Source organism: Neovison vison, chromosome 2, assembly GCF_020171115.1.
Source record: "Neovison vison isolate M4711 chromosome 2, ASM_NN_V1, whole genome shotgun sequence".
NCBI lineage: Eukaryota > Metazoa > Chordata > Mammalia > Carnivora > Mustelidae > Neogale > Neogale vison.
The window spans coordinates 151,076,555-151,089,284 of NC_058092.1; the positions used below are offsets into that span (position 1 = coordinate 151,076,555).

The 12,730-nt window shown below is 49.8% G+C and overlaps 1 protein-coding gene across 1 annotated transcript in view; it reads left to right on the forward strand.

Moving 5' to 3' along the window:
• Positions 1-1,304: 1,304 nt before the first annotated feature.
• The window catches only part of NID1 (nidogen 1), an 83,847-nt gene continuing 72,421 nt past the window's right edge, over positions 1,305-12,730 (forward strand). The window contains exon 1 of the mRNA XM_044239319.1: positions 1,305-1,604. Within this exon, the coding sequence (XP_044095254.1) occupies positions 1,392-1,604 (213 nt within the window). The 5' untranslated portion in view covers positions 1,305-1,391. The remainder of the gene's footprint in view (positions 1,605-12,730) is intronic.

Sequence of the window (12,730 nt, forward strand, 5' to 3'; positions counted from 1 at the left end):
ATTGGGAGACTTCTTTCAAATTGGGTCCCGGGTCCTTAATTTTAGATGGTGACGGGCAGCAAAAGTGTCCTGTTGACCTCTCCAGGTTAAGAAGTCTGGCAGCAAACGAATATTCAGGTTGCACTGCTCCTGGTCGTCCACCCTGACTTCAAGAGACAGCCCGGTGTTGCAGTCCTGCAGGCTTAAAACCTTACACCCAATTCTAACTTCTCTCCCTAACCCCCATATCAAAATCATAACCAGGTCTCAGTCTTTCTTTCATTGTAATGGCTCTTAGGTTCAATACTTTTCAATTTCCACTTTTTCCTTTCGCAGGGCCCCCCACCCCTGTTTCCCTTTCAACAGACTTCTGATGACTTCCCAAAGCCAAATTAATGATCAACCCGTTAGTTAGGACACCACTGACGTGCCTTATCTTCCTTGGTCGGGAATTCTCAATCGTGGCTCTCTGAGTGTTAGAGCGAATTCAGATTGCTAGGTTTGGTATTAAGGCTTCCCGTCCAACAGCCATTCTCCAAATTCTCAGCTGGGGGATGGTGCCTTGAATCAAAGCAACCCACCCACAGCTCCACCTTCCAGAAGTCTCCTTCCCCAACCTCCTGATGAAATTCCATCCCTTCCAGAAGACCTGGTTTGATCCCCACATCCCCCAGGAAGCTCTCCTTGGCCCATTATTCCAGCCCTAATATCCTTTATTACTTGGGGACCCCACCTCCCCTCAAACCACATCATCTTACACATTCGTGACTTGGTCTCGGAGGGTGGGACCCCATGTTTTGGCCGAACTTCCACGTCACCAAGCAGAGATCTGGCCTCAATAACGTTGAGAAACGGGATGGATAAAGGAACACGCTCTTGGTCCAGCCCCTTCTTACTCACACGGCACCTACTCCCTCAGCCCACCAGAGTCTGACCCAGCGAGTCCGACCTCCGGACGCCGCCAGGAGCACCGGGGGCGACAGTGTTCCTGAATCCGGAGCATTTCCACGCAGCCCGCCCTCTGCCTTAACCCTGACCCGAGGACCGTGGCACAAAGTTCCGCGCCCTGCTCTTCCGTGGCAACTGGGCTGGTTTAGGGAATCGCAGCCACCAGCGCCCGTGACCCCGCGGGGTCGAGGGCGACGCCGCGGGAGCCGCAGGGGGATTCGGCGGCGCCCCTCGCCCTCCCCCTCGCGGCCATTGGGCAGCCTTGGCGGCGCGCTCTGTGGACGGGGCGGGGCGCTCCCCATCTCCCCTCGCTCCCCTCCCCTAGTTCCCGGGGTGGGGACGTCTGGAGGCGGGAGGCGCGTAGGGGCTGCCGAGGGGCGTCCGGTTACGTCTCCGCCTTCCCCAGACTGGTCCGCGGAGCCGCCAGGTTTGCAGGACTTCGGTTCGGGAACGCGCTGGACGCGATGCGCCGGAGCGGGGCTGCGTGGACGCGGGCGCTGCTCCTGCAGCTGCTGCTGGCGGGGCCCGGGGGCTGCCTGAGCCGCCAGGAGCTCTTCCCGTTCGGCCCGGGACACGGGGACCAGGAGCTGGAGGCGGGGGACGACCGCGTCTCCCCAGCCCTGGAGCTGAGGCGGCCGCTCCGCTTCTTCGACAAATCCGGCATCGACTCGGTCTACGTGAGTGCGACCTCCGGGGCCGGGGGCGGGGGTGGCAGGGGAGGAAGGCGCGGGGCAGAGCAGCCGTCGGAAGGGTGGCGGGGGCCGACGGGGAGGCCCGCGGGGTCTGACGGACGTGGGCGTCGTGGGCGGGGGCGCGGGGTCTCCGGGCCCTCGCGGGCTCCCCGCGTCCCCCGGGCGGCCGACGTCTCCGCGCCGCCTGGCCGCTGCCGCCGGAGGAGCACGCGGGTGTGGGGAGCCCCCGTCTGCGCGGCCTCGCGCGTTCCATGCCCGACCGGGAAACGCAGGCATCGCGGAACCCCGGGACCCCGGGCGGAGTCTCCCCTGCGGCAGCTGTGGGCGGCCCCGCCGCCGGGAAGTCGGGCCTCGTCTCGCCGCCGTCCTGGGCCTGCGGGGACCGGACGCGGCCGGGGAGGAGCCCCGCGCGGGCGCGGAGCCTTCGCAGGGCAGAGGCCGGAGCGGGGTCCTGGGACTTGCGTGGGTGCGGGGGCAGGGAAAGACAGCGGGAGCGGGCGTCTGCGCGCGGACCCCGGACCTGTCCTGGCAGAGAGTCCGCTCCCCGCTGAGCTCGTTTCAGTCCAGGGTTTCGGTCTGGGAAAGCAGGGCGACCCGGAGGTCCAGTCTCCTGTAGCAGAGCGTTGTCACCATGGGGGGCCCCACCGGGGAGCGGGCCCGGATGGCCTTTAGCTCTTTGGAGCCCTCTCAGGATTGGCCGGGCCCGGGGACGCTGTCACCTCGGTGAAGTCTTCCGCGCCGCCGCCTTCCCCCGCCGCGCGCCATGTGGATTTCATAGAACGCGGTGCGCATTCCAGAGGCGGGGCGGGGTGGGGGGGAGAGCGGGGGCAGACAGCGGCTGGAGTCTGTCCTGCCATTATATTTTTAATTACATAAACTAAAATCTGCAGGATTGCCCAGGAAGTCATTATGTTGAAATCCAGATAAAAATATTAAAACAAAAAGTGCCTGAAGTAATAATATATGTGCTTGCTCTTTAAAAAAAAAATTTTTTTTTTTACTTTTTATTTGAGAGAGTGAGCAAAGAGAGAGAGAGAGAGCACGCGATCAGGAGCGGAGGAGGAGCAGAGGGAGAGGGAGAGCCAGCCTCCGAGCTGAGCGGGGAGCCGGATGCGGGACTCTGTCCCAGTACTCCCAGATCATGCCCCGGGCCCAAGGCAGACCCTTAACCAACTGTGCCACCCAGGCACCCCATACGTGGTTATTTCTAACGTTATTAAATAGGTGTAACAATGTGTCCACTGGGGAGGGGGTCAGATAATTACTTTATTTTCAACATTGTCTGGACAGTAAACAGTATTTGAAGACACCTGCCCTGACTAAAACGTGACATGCGAATATCTGGGACTTCTCTTTGTGGTGAGGTCATTAAGAGTTACTGCTATACTTTGTTGCCTGCATTCATAATGGAAGGAAATGCTAAATACCAGTTAGGGTTTATTGAAAATAAATTTTTGTTTTTCCTTCTTAACAGACCCACTGAATTCTTTTGTTAAATTTGGGACCTCCTCCCCCTTTATTTGTGGCATCAGACTAACCACATCGCATTCTTGGAAACCTAGAAAAATCTATTGCTAAAAAAGGATTTCCGGGGCGCCTGGGTGGCTCAGTGGGTTAAGCCGCTGCCTTCGGCTCAGGTCATGATCTCGGGGTCCTGGGATCGAGTCCCACATCGGGCTCTCTGCTCAGCAGGGAGCCTGCTTCCTCCTCTCTCTGTCTGCCTGCCTCTCTGCCTACTTGTAATCTCTCTCTGTCAAATAAATAAATAAAATCTTTAAAAAAAAAAAAAGGATTTCCGGTCAAATCCTACCTTCCTGGTCCCCTCGGTTTAATCTGCATTTCAATGAGAAAGAATCCCAGAGCACTGTTGGATGTTCTATCTGCCAAGGGTTGGGTTGCCAGGAAACTGCTTCTGAAATGGAGATCAGCAGGCAGGTTATTTCACTGGGAGGGGTGAGCCCCTCACATCCTCACCTCTGGTGAGGAGGAAGGTGCAGAGGGACTGAGCAGAGGCTGACTCTGAGTGGCTGGCAGTCCAGGCACAGGGCTCAGCCAACCCTGGGAGCTCTGAAGTGGGATGGCTTTCCCAAGCTTTGAGGTATGAGAGGACTCACGGTGCCTCGCAGTGACCTTTTGGTTGATCAGTCAGTCCTTGGATGAGGGCTGCCCTGGAAGGAAGTGTGGCCTGGTCGAGGCAGTCCTCAAAGAGGACTGACAAGGGAGGGCTACATGAGTCCAGGGGGGCCCAGTGTGATGGCCGGAGTGGACAGGGGAATGGATGGGAATGTGCACAGGAGCTAGGTGTTCTGTGCCATCCTGGGCACCTGGCTGAGGGAATGAACGGTCCCCGAGAAGGAAAACAATTATTGGGTGAATGGATCTCCGTGTGTCAGGGACTTGCTAGTTTTAGGTTATTTACTCCTCAAAACAACCCGCCTTTCAGATGAAGAAATAATAATATTCTTTTCAGATGAAGAAATAATAATAAACACTGGTCCCAGAATTCCAAAATCCTGCCAGATGTTTCCACCCAAATGCCTGTCTGGTCCCTTGAGGTTCCATGTGGTAAACCGAGAAGTACTCACGTCCCTCCTCCCCACAGCTACTGTCACTACCACTTGCTTTTCCTTGCTCGCGGTGCCTTGTGAGGGTTCTTACATTGCCTTGAGGCTGCCTTATGCCATCCCTTTATCCATTTATTCTGCAAATACTTATCAAGAGCCAGGCACTATTTTAGGCACTTAAAATACAAGTGACCAAAATAAAAAATCCTATCCTCGAGAAGTTTACGTTCTAGCAAGGGAATGGGACCAAGAAAATAAACAGCAAACATAATAAAGTAAATTATATAGTATTTTAGTAGGTGATATACCACAAATGTCAGGGGTCTGGGAAGGAGTGGGCAGTTGGGTGGGAGTCTGGAATTTAGAAGAGAATCCTAGACTTTGACTATAAACTTGGAAGTCCTTGGCACATAGATGGTGTCTAAAACAAGAGAACTAAATGAACCCCACCATGGGAGAATATGTAGATAGATAAGGTCCCAGGGGGCCTCCAACAGATCAGGGAGAAGAGGAGACAGCAGTGGAGGCTGACAGGGCTATGCAATGAGGAGGAGTCCTGGAAGCCAAGTGAGGAAAGTGTGTCAAGAGGGAGAGAGTGAACCGTCATGTTAAATGGGCCCCAAAGGTGGGGAATGCGAGTTGCCCATTGGCTTGAATAACATGGTGCTCGGTTCCCCATGATGCCTTCACGTTCATGGCAGGCCCTCCCATCTGTATCTTTCATGTCGTGTCGGCAATGACACTTGCCAGATTCTTTTCAGCTTCTTTAGTGCTCCCCGCCCCCCCCCCACCCAATCTTGACTTCAGAAGACCGTGGGCTCTTTGGCTTGGGTTCAGAGCCTCAGCCCACCATTGTGGCTTCATTTCTAGCTTTGTCTTAACCCTTTGCAGAGAGGAAATAATGCCTTACTTTTACCCTTCACTTATTCTTTTATTCCACTTCACTTACCTCTTACCTCTCAGATTCTTTCCCATTCTCTCAGAGTCAACGTAAGCCCTTCCTCCTTCCTACCTGACTCGTGCCAGCGACTGCATTCATCTCTCAGTCCTTAAACTCTCTGAACGCCAGTGCTGTCTAATTTGGAGCTTAACTATTGACAGATGTTCATCTGTCTTCATTTTCATTTTAACTGTTCACCTGGACTATCAGTAGGTGATGTAGAAAAAGGGAGGTCTCTGCAGCCCGGTATATGTGGTCTTGACTCTCCCTTCTGCCACTGACTTGTGGATCCTGGCGAAGTTATCCAACCTCTGAAAGCCTTAGTTTGTTCATCTGGAAAACAGAGACATCACTGCCTTTCTCGTGAAGTTTTGAATATCCCTGAATTAATGTATTTAAACTGCTTATCGTGTGGTAATGTGCTCTCAAACTATGGGCTTTCTTCTTCATTGATAGCTGAGAGTGTGTGTGTGTGCGTGTGTGTGTGTGTGTGTTTAAAGTCAAAACCTTCATTCTCTATTTTATTCTTTTTTTTTTTAAAGGTTTTTATTTATTTATTTGACAGACAGAGATCACAAGTAGACAGAGAGGCAGGCAGAGAGAGAGAGGAGGAAGCAGGCTCCCTGCTGAGCAGAGAGCCCGATGCGGGGCTTGATCCCGGGACCCCGAGATCATGACCTGAGCCGAAGGCAGCGGCTTAACCCACTGAGCCACCCAGGCACCCCTCTATTTTATTCTTGTTTGTACTTTGGTGCTATATTTTTGATGTAACTTTTGAGAAGGACATTTCTAATGTAACAGGCTCGTCAGAGGCTTCTACAAAAACATGCCTCTTGTACTTTTACACACAAATGTGCAGAACCATAAAATCTGTCAAGGTGAAAACTCCCTGGATTTTTTTTTTTAAGATTTTATTTATTTATTTGAGAGCTCGTGCGTGGGTGCACGAAAGAGAGCGCAAACATGGGGAGGGGCAGAGGCAGAGGGGGTAAGCAGCCTCCCACTGAGCAAGGAGCCAGACATGGGACTCCATCCCAGGACCCTGGGATCATGACCTGAGCGAAGGCAGAGGCTTAACCCACTGAGCCCCCAGGCTCCCCAGCTCCCTGGAATTTCTTAATGTATGGGGACGTACAGCAAGGCAAGAGAAAGCATCCTGTACAAATAGTGTTTCAGCATTCAGGCCATACACTGTGTTTCTAGTGTAACTGGAGTGCAACTTACCTATATAAACACAGGCCGGAAGCACCAGCTCTTTAAATTACTCTGAATCTCATAAACGGAGGCAATCTGTTCCATGGAGGTAACGCTGGTGCTGGTGGCACCTTGAACCCCCAACCCCGAGATCAGGAGTCACATGCTCTACCAACTGAGCCAGCCAGGCACCCCGTTGTTCAACTTATAACTGAGGCCAAATCTCTTCATTTCTCACCCTGTTGTTGTTTCTGGTCTTGTTACTTATAAAATGGAGAGGCTTGACAAGATTAGCTCTGAGCCCCATGTAATTCTGGATTTTTTAAAAAGATTTTACTTATTTTTTTGACAGCAAGAGAGGGAGCAGAAGCGGGGGCGGGGAACGCCTGGATGGCTCAGTGGGTTAAGTCTCTGCTTTCTCTTCAGGTCCTGATCCCCCTGGGATCGAGCCTGGCATCGGGCTCTCTGTTCAGCGGGGAGCCTGCTTCCTCTCTGCCTGCTTGTGATCTCTGCTGTCAAGTAAATAAAATCTTAAAAAAAAAAAAAGAAGCGGGGGGAGTGGGAGAGGGAGAAGCAGGCTTCCTGCTGAGCAGGGAGCCCAATGCCAGGCTCCATCTCAGGATGCTGGGATCATGACTTGAGCGGAAGGCAGATGCTTAATGAGTGAGGCACCCAGGCGCCCCAGATTTTGGATTTTTAATATTCTTTGAGTGACCCGGTGTTGAATAGTTACAGACACTATTTCAAGACACTGGATATTATTTCTCGTAAGATGTGGTGCAATGTTAGGATAGGCCACCTATTCATGCCACAAACACTTCATCTGCTGCCTGTTGTTCCAGACACCATGTGAGGCTTCAGAGATGCAGACCGAAACATCAGCTTGTTTCTGCTCTCACGGCGTTTTCAGCCTGCTGGGGAAGATGGACATTAAATCGATAACTGGCCAACTGCCCCTGTGACGTGTGCTACAAGGGAGAAGTCTGTCCTTATATTGTGGTGCCACCTGAGCTAGCTGGAGGGAAGAAAGCTGGAGGGAAGAACGTTCCCAACCCAGCTGGAACTACAGGATGAGTAGAGCTGAGCCCTGTGAAGAAGGCAGGCTCAGGACTCTGGTTCAAACGGAGGAAAACTAACTGTGTATGAGATCATGAGTGTCGAGAGAAGGAGCTTGTCACATCACAGGAATGACACGAAACCCAGATGTGAGAGGGCAGGCCTGCAGAAGGACCCGGCAGAGCTAAATGAGACTTTGTCACCCCGGTCGGAACCCTACCCGAGGGGCACTGCGCAGGGCAGGGCTTCCAGACTTCCCACCGCTCCCCCAAAGCCTCATGTGGCCCCACCCAGCTGGTCTCCCGCCCCCACCCCCTCTCTGTTCTCCACGCCAGCCAGGCTCCAGCCGCACCCACTTGCCTTCTCTGCCCCCCACCACACAGCCAGCTTGTCCCATCTGGGTCTTGGTACTCGGCTCTGCCTGGGACACACGGCCCTGATGTCCTGTGGCTGCACCTTCCTGTCCTGCGGGCGGGACACGCGGACCCTCTTTGTGATTGTTTTTCTGTCTGGCCTTATCTTCATCATGGCATGCGTCCCTTTCTAAAAACTAGGCTGATCATTTATTCGCTTACCTGTTTGTTGGCTCTCTTTTCCCCTAGAGCCTGAGCCCTAGGAAGGCAGGGCTTGGCTTGCCATATTCGCCCCCGTTTCCTGGTTTGCTAGCAGCCCGTGGCACACAGTGGGCACTCTGTTATGATTTACTGAATGAATGAGTGAACGAATACTAGGCATTTTTCATCTTATTCTGTTAAGCAGGGGACTGCCATTAGCGCTTTCTAAGTAGAGGAGAGACATGATTTATTTTGAGAAGATTCCCACTCTTTTTTTTTTAAAAGATTTTATTTATTTATTTGACAGAGATCACAAGTAGGCAGAGAAGCAGGCAGAGAGAGGAGGAAGCAGGCTCCCGGCGGAGCAGAGAGCCAGATGCGGGGCTCGATCCCAGGACCCTGGGATCATGACCCATGCTAAAGGCAGAGGCTTTAACCCACTGACCCACCCAGGCGCCCATCCCACTTTCTTCAACAAAAAAAATGGCACGGGAGAAAAAGGAGGGAGGACCCCTATAGATTCAAAGAGATTTGAGAGACATGTTAACCAAGTGGCCCTTGGATCCCGATTGAAACAAAGTAGCCATGAAGGACATCTTTGAGACCCACTGCTTTTCTAGAAGAGATGCCTAGGAAAAGATTGACAAGAGAAGTGATTTGATGTCCGAGATTTTATTAAATAAATAAAATAAAATTTATTTTTTATTTCTTAATTAATTAATTTATTTATTTGAGAGAGAGACAGTAAGAGAGAGCATGAGCGAGGAGAAGGTCAGAGAGTGAAGCAGACTCCCCATGGAGCTGGGAGCCCGATGCGGGACTCGATCCCGGGACTCCAGGATCATGACCTGAGCCGAAGGCAGTCGTCCAACCAACTGAGCCACCCAAAATCTAGAATACTTCAAAAAAGAAAAAATAAACATGCACATATGTGGGAGGGATGGGTGAATCGGGAACAGGAGGCTATTGCTGATCGCAGGAGCTGATGGGTGAGTGTCGCGGTGTGCGGCTGCTGGTCTCCTTTGTGTGTCGCAATTTTCTGGTGTGAGTCGTCTGGTTATAAAAAGTTTTAGAAATTTATGCCGTCTCCCAGGCGGAGGATTTGCCGGGACAGGGTGGAGGAGGAAGAGAGAACTCCAGGTGAGAGGTGGTGGCGGTGGTAGGTTCCAGACCCCTCTAGAAGGTGGGAGCGAGGGGTCTTGCTCGCGTGTTATCCCATCTGAGACACCCAGCAGCCCTGCGAGGTAGCTCAGGCGGGTCATGGGATGAGCGTCCTATTGTGGAGCAGCGAAGTGACCTGCACAGCTAAGGCACTTGTCGGAATTCACTTACTGAGTGTGGGCTGGCACTCGAACTCGGATCCTCTGGCTGCCAGTTCTGTGGTCTTTATACTGTGCCACACTGGATAACAATTTCTTCTTTTCCTTTCCTTTCATCTATTTACTTGACGGTATCTTAAGAGTCCTGGTTCTGTCCAGACTGTGGGGCCGCAGTGCTGCGGGGCATTGTGCAATGGTCTCTGAAGGTCACGTGTGCCTCCACGGCTCACGAGCGCACGAGAGGACCCACCCGTGCATCCAACTCCTCCCCACGACATGACCCCCACTCACCTCCACATTGCGTGTGAGGGAAGCTGGTTCTTAGCCCCTTGGGAGGAGGTTTCATAACTGCTTTTGTCCTCAAGTAAATTTTTCTCTTCCATTTAGTTTTTAATGATAAATGTTTCGAACACACACATAAAGGGGAGAAAATAATTCCATGGGCACCCACAGGCACATTAACCTAATAGCAGTTGCTTGCAGTTTCCATATTTGTTTCATTAATTTCCCTTTGCTGGTGTATCCAAGGTAAATTACAGTCTTCTTGATTTACATCACTGAATGTTTTAGTAGGCGGTCCTAAAATAATAAGCATTTCTCTATATAACCAGCCTACCACTATCACACATAACAAAATCAATAATAATTCCCTCTTATCAGTTTATGTCCATTCCATGTCATAGCTCTTCAGTAGTCCCGAAGCTGCCCTTTATAGCTAGGCTTACTCAAACTGGTCTACAGAAAGACAAGCATTCCATGTGACTATGTCTGTTTAGTCTGTTTTTTTTTTTTTTTAAGATTTTATTTATTCGAAAGAGACAGAGAGCATGGGCGCTCATGCACACGAAGGGGAGGGCAGTGGAGGAGGGAGGAAGAATCCGAGGCAGATTCTGCATTGAGCACAGAGCCCAACAGAGGCTCCATCTCACGACCCTGAGATCATGACCTGAGTGGAAACCAGAAGTAGGAGGCTCAACTGACTGTGCCACCTAGGAGTCCCTCTTTAGTCTGATTTAATCTTGACCTCCCCCATTTGATTCATCGGTTTATTTAAGAATCACTGCCTGTTGTCCTGTAGGATGCCCTACCTTCTGCATTCCACTGTTTCTCTGGAACGGGGTTTGGCTTGTTAATTCCATCTCTGTATTTCCTGAAAACTGGCCATCTTGAAAATATTCAGGTTAAACTCTTTATTTCCTTTAGAAACACTTACAATTTTATTTTATTTTATTTTATTTTTTTAAAGATTTTATTTATTTACTTGACAGAGATCACAAATAGGCAGAAAGAGAGAGAGAGAGGAGGAAGCAGGCTCCCTGCTGAGCAGAGAGCCCGATGCAGGGCTCGATCCCAGGACCCTGAGATCCTGACCTGAGCCGAAGGCAGAGGCTTTAACCCACTGAGCCACCCAGGCGCCCCACAATTTTAAATTAATTTAGGAACTAGATGCAAATGGTTAAAAAAAAAAACTTATAAAAACAGGGAAAAGGGAAATTTCTGTACCACCCTGGCCTTGAGCCCCATACTTCCCTCCCTAGAGAAAATCACTGTTGATGATTGTTTTTTCATCTCCTTGCAAAGAGATTCTCAAATGTACAAACAGAGGTACATGTATAGCCACCTGCTGATTTTATATATCTCCTTGACGTTTTAAATACCAGCTTTAGTGACATATGATTCACATACCATAAAATTCACCCCTTTAAAGTATACAATTCAGTGATTTTTCATATATTCAGAAAGTTGTACAATCACCACCACTGTCTAGCTATGGAATATCTTGATTGCCCTCAAAACAAACCTCATACCCTTTAGCAGTCATACCCCATACCCCCTAATCTACTGTCTGTCTGTATGGATTTGCCTATTCTGGACATTTCACATAAATGGAGCCATACAATATGTGATCATTCGTTACTGGCTTCTTTCACTTAGCATAGCATTTTCAAGGTTCTTCCATGTTGTAGTGTGGATCAGTACTTTATTCCTTATGGCTGAATAATATTGCTGTTTTGTCCATTCATGAGTTAATGGATATCCAGGTTGTTTCTCTTTTTTGGCAATTCATGAATAATACCGCCATGAATATCTGTGCGCAAGATTTCGTGTGGACATCTGCTTACAGTTCTCCTGGGTCTGTACTAAGGAGCGGAATTGCAAGTTGTGGGGTTCAAAACAAGTCTCCCTAAAAGTGTGCGCGTTAGCACGTGGGTTATTTTGAGCAGAAAGCTATCAAGATCAAATGGGCTTGAGAAAAGCGTTCATCCCCGCCTTAACGACCTAGAAGAAAGTAAGTTGGCAGTCTTTCCCAGAATGAGAGTTTTTATCAGAGATAAGTTTTTTTCTGAGTGACCCATCTACATGGAAGACAAATGTCCAATGATCAAACATCTGCTCTCAGAGATCAAACATCTGCTCTCATTGTCCTGTGAATGTCCTTACTCTCCTATCTCGTTCCTTAGTGCAGAATGGTGTATATGCCTCATTTTACCTTCCTGTCTGGGAACATGTGAACGTGACCCCCACATATGGTGCTCCTATTCATTCGAAATTAATTTTATCCTGTTAATGTGTCTTGTGTCAATTTTATTCTTAGACCAGTCAGAAGAAATTTTGAGGGTAGAGGTAAATTTCACTTCTCCAAACTAGGTCATGTTGATGCGGGAACAGAAGGCTGGCTGAGGACAAAGCAAAAGTTGACACTTGCAGCCTTTCCCCACCCCCACTCCTGGGTGGGACACATGTGACATTCTTTAGGAATCTCCCAACTACCTTAATGTTAATAGCTTGCCAAAAAGGGCAAAACGACCTTGGCAATGGCAAGGGCTCTGGTGTCTTGTTGGTCTTCTTCAGCATATGAAAGTTCTGTTGAAACCTCCCTTTTCCTTACCTCTCCCAACTCCAGGGTACATAAATGCCACCCTTCACAACCCTGGGGCAGCAGCTCTTTCTGTCCACGGGTCCTGTCCCCGTGCTTTAATAAACCACCATTTTGCACCAAAGATGTCTCAAGAATTCTTTTTTGGTCATTGGCTCCAGACTCCACCCCACCGAACCTCACCGATGTTCTAGAACTTCATCAACATGGTAACTCTGTTTAACATTCTGGGGGCTATCAAACTGTTTTCCAAAGTGGCTGCACCAATTTATGTTCCCACCAACAATGTATGAGGGTTCCAATGTATCTGCGTCTTCTGTTGAACGTACTACTTGACTTTTTGATCCTAGTCAACTTAATGGGGGTGAAGTGGTATCTCACTATGGTTTTGATTTGCATTTCCTTGATGTCTGGTGAGGTTGAGCGTCTTTTCACGTGCTTATTGGCCATTTATATATCTTTAGAGAACATTTACTCAAGTCCTTTGATCATTTTTTACTTGGGATATTAGTATTTTTATTACCGAGTAGGTTAAACTTTACTTAGGATATTTTATGAGTGAAGTCACATATGTTATAACATCATGTCTGGTTATTACTGTACTAG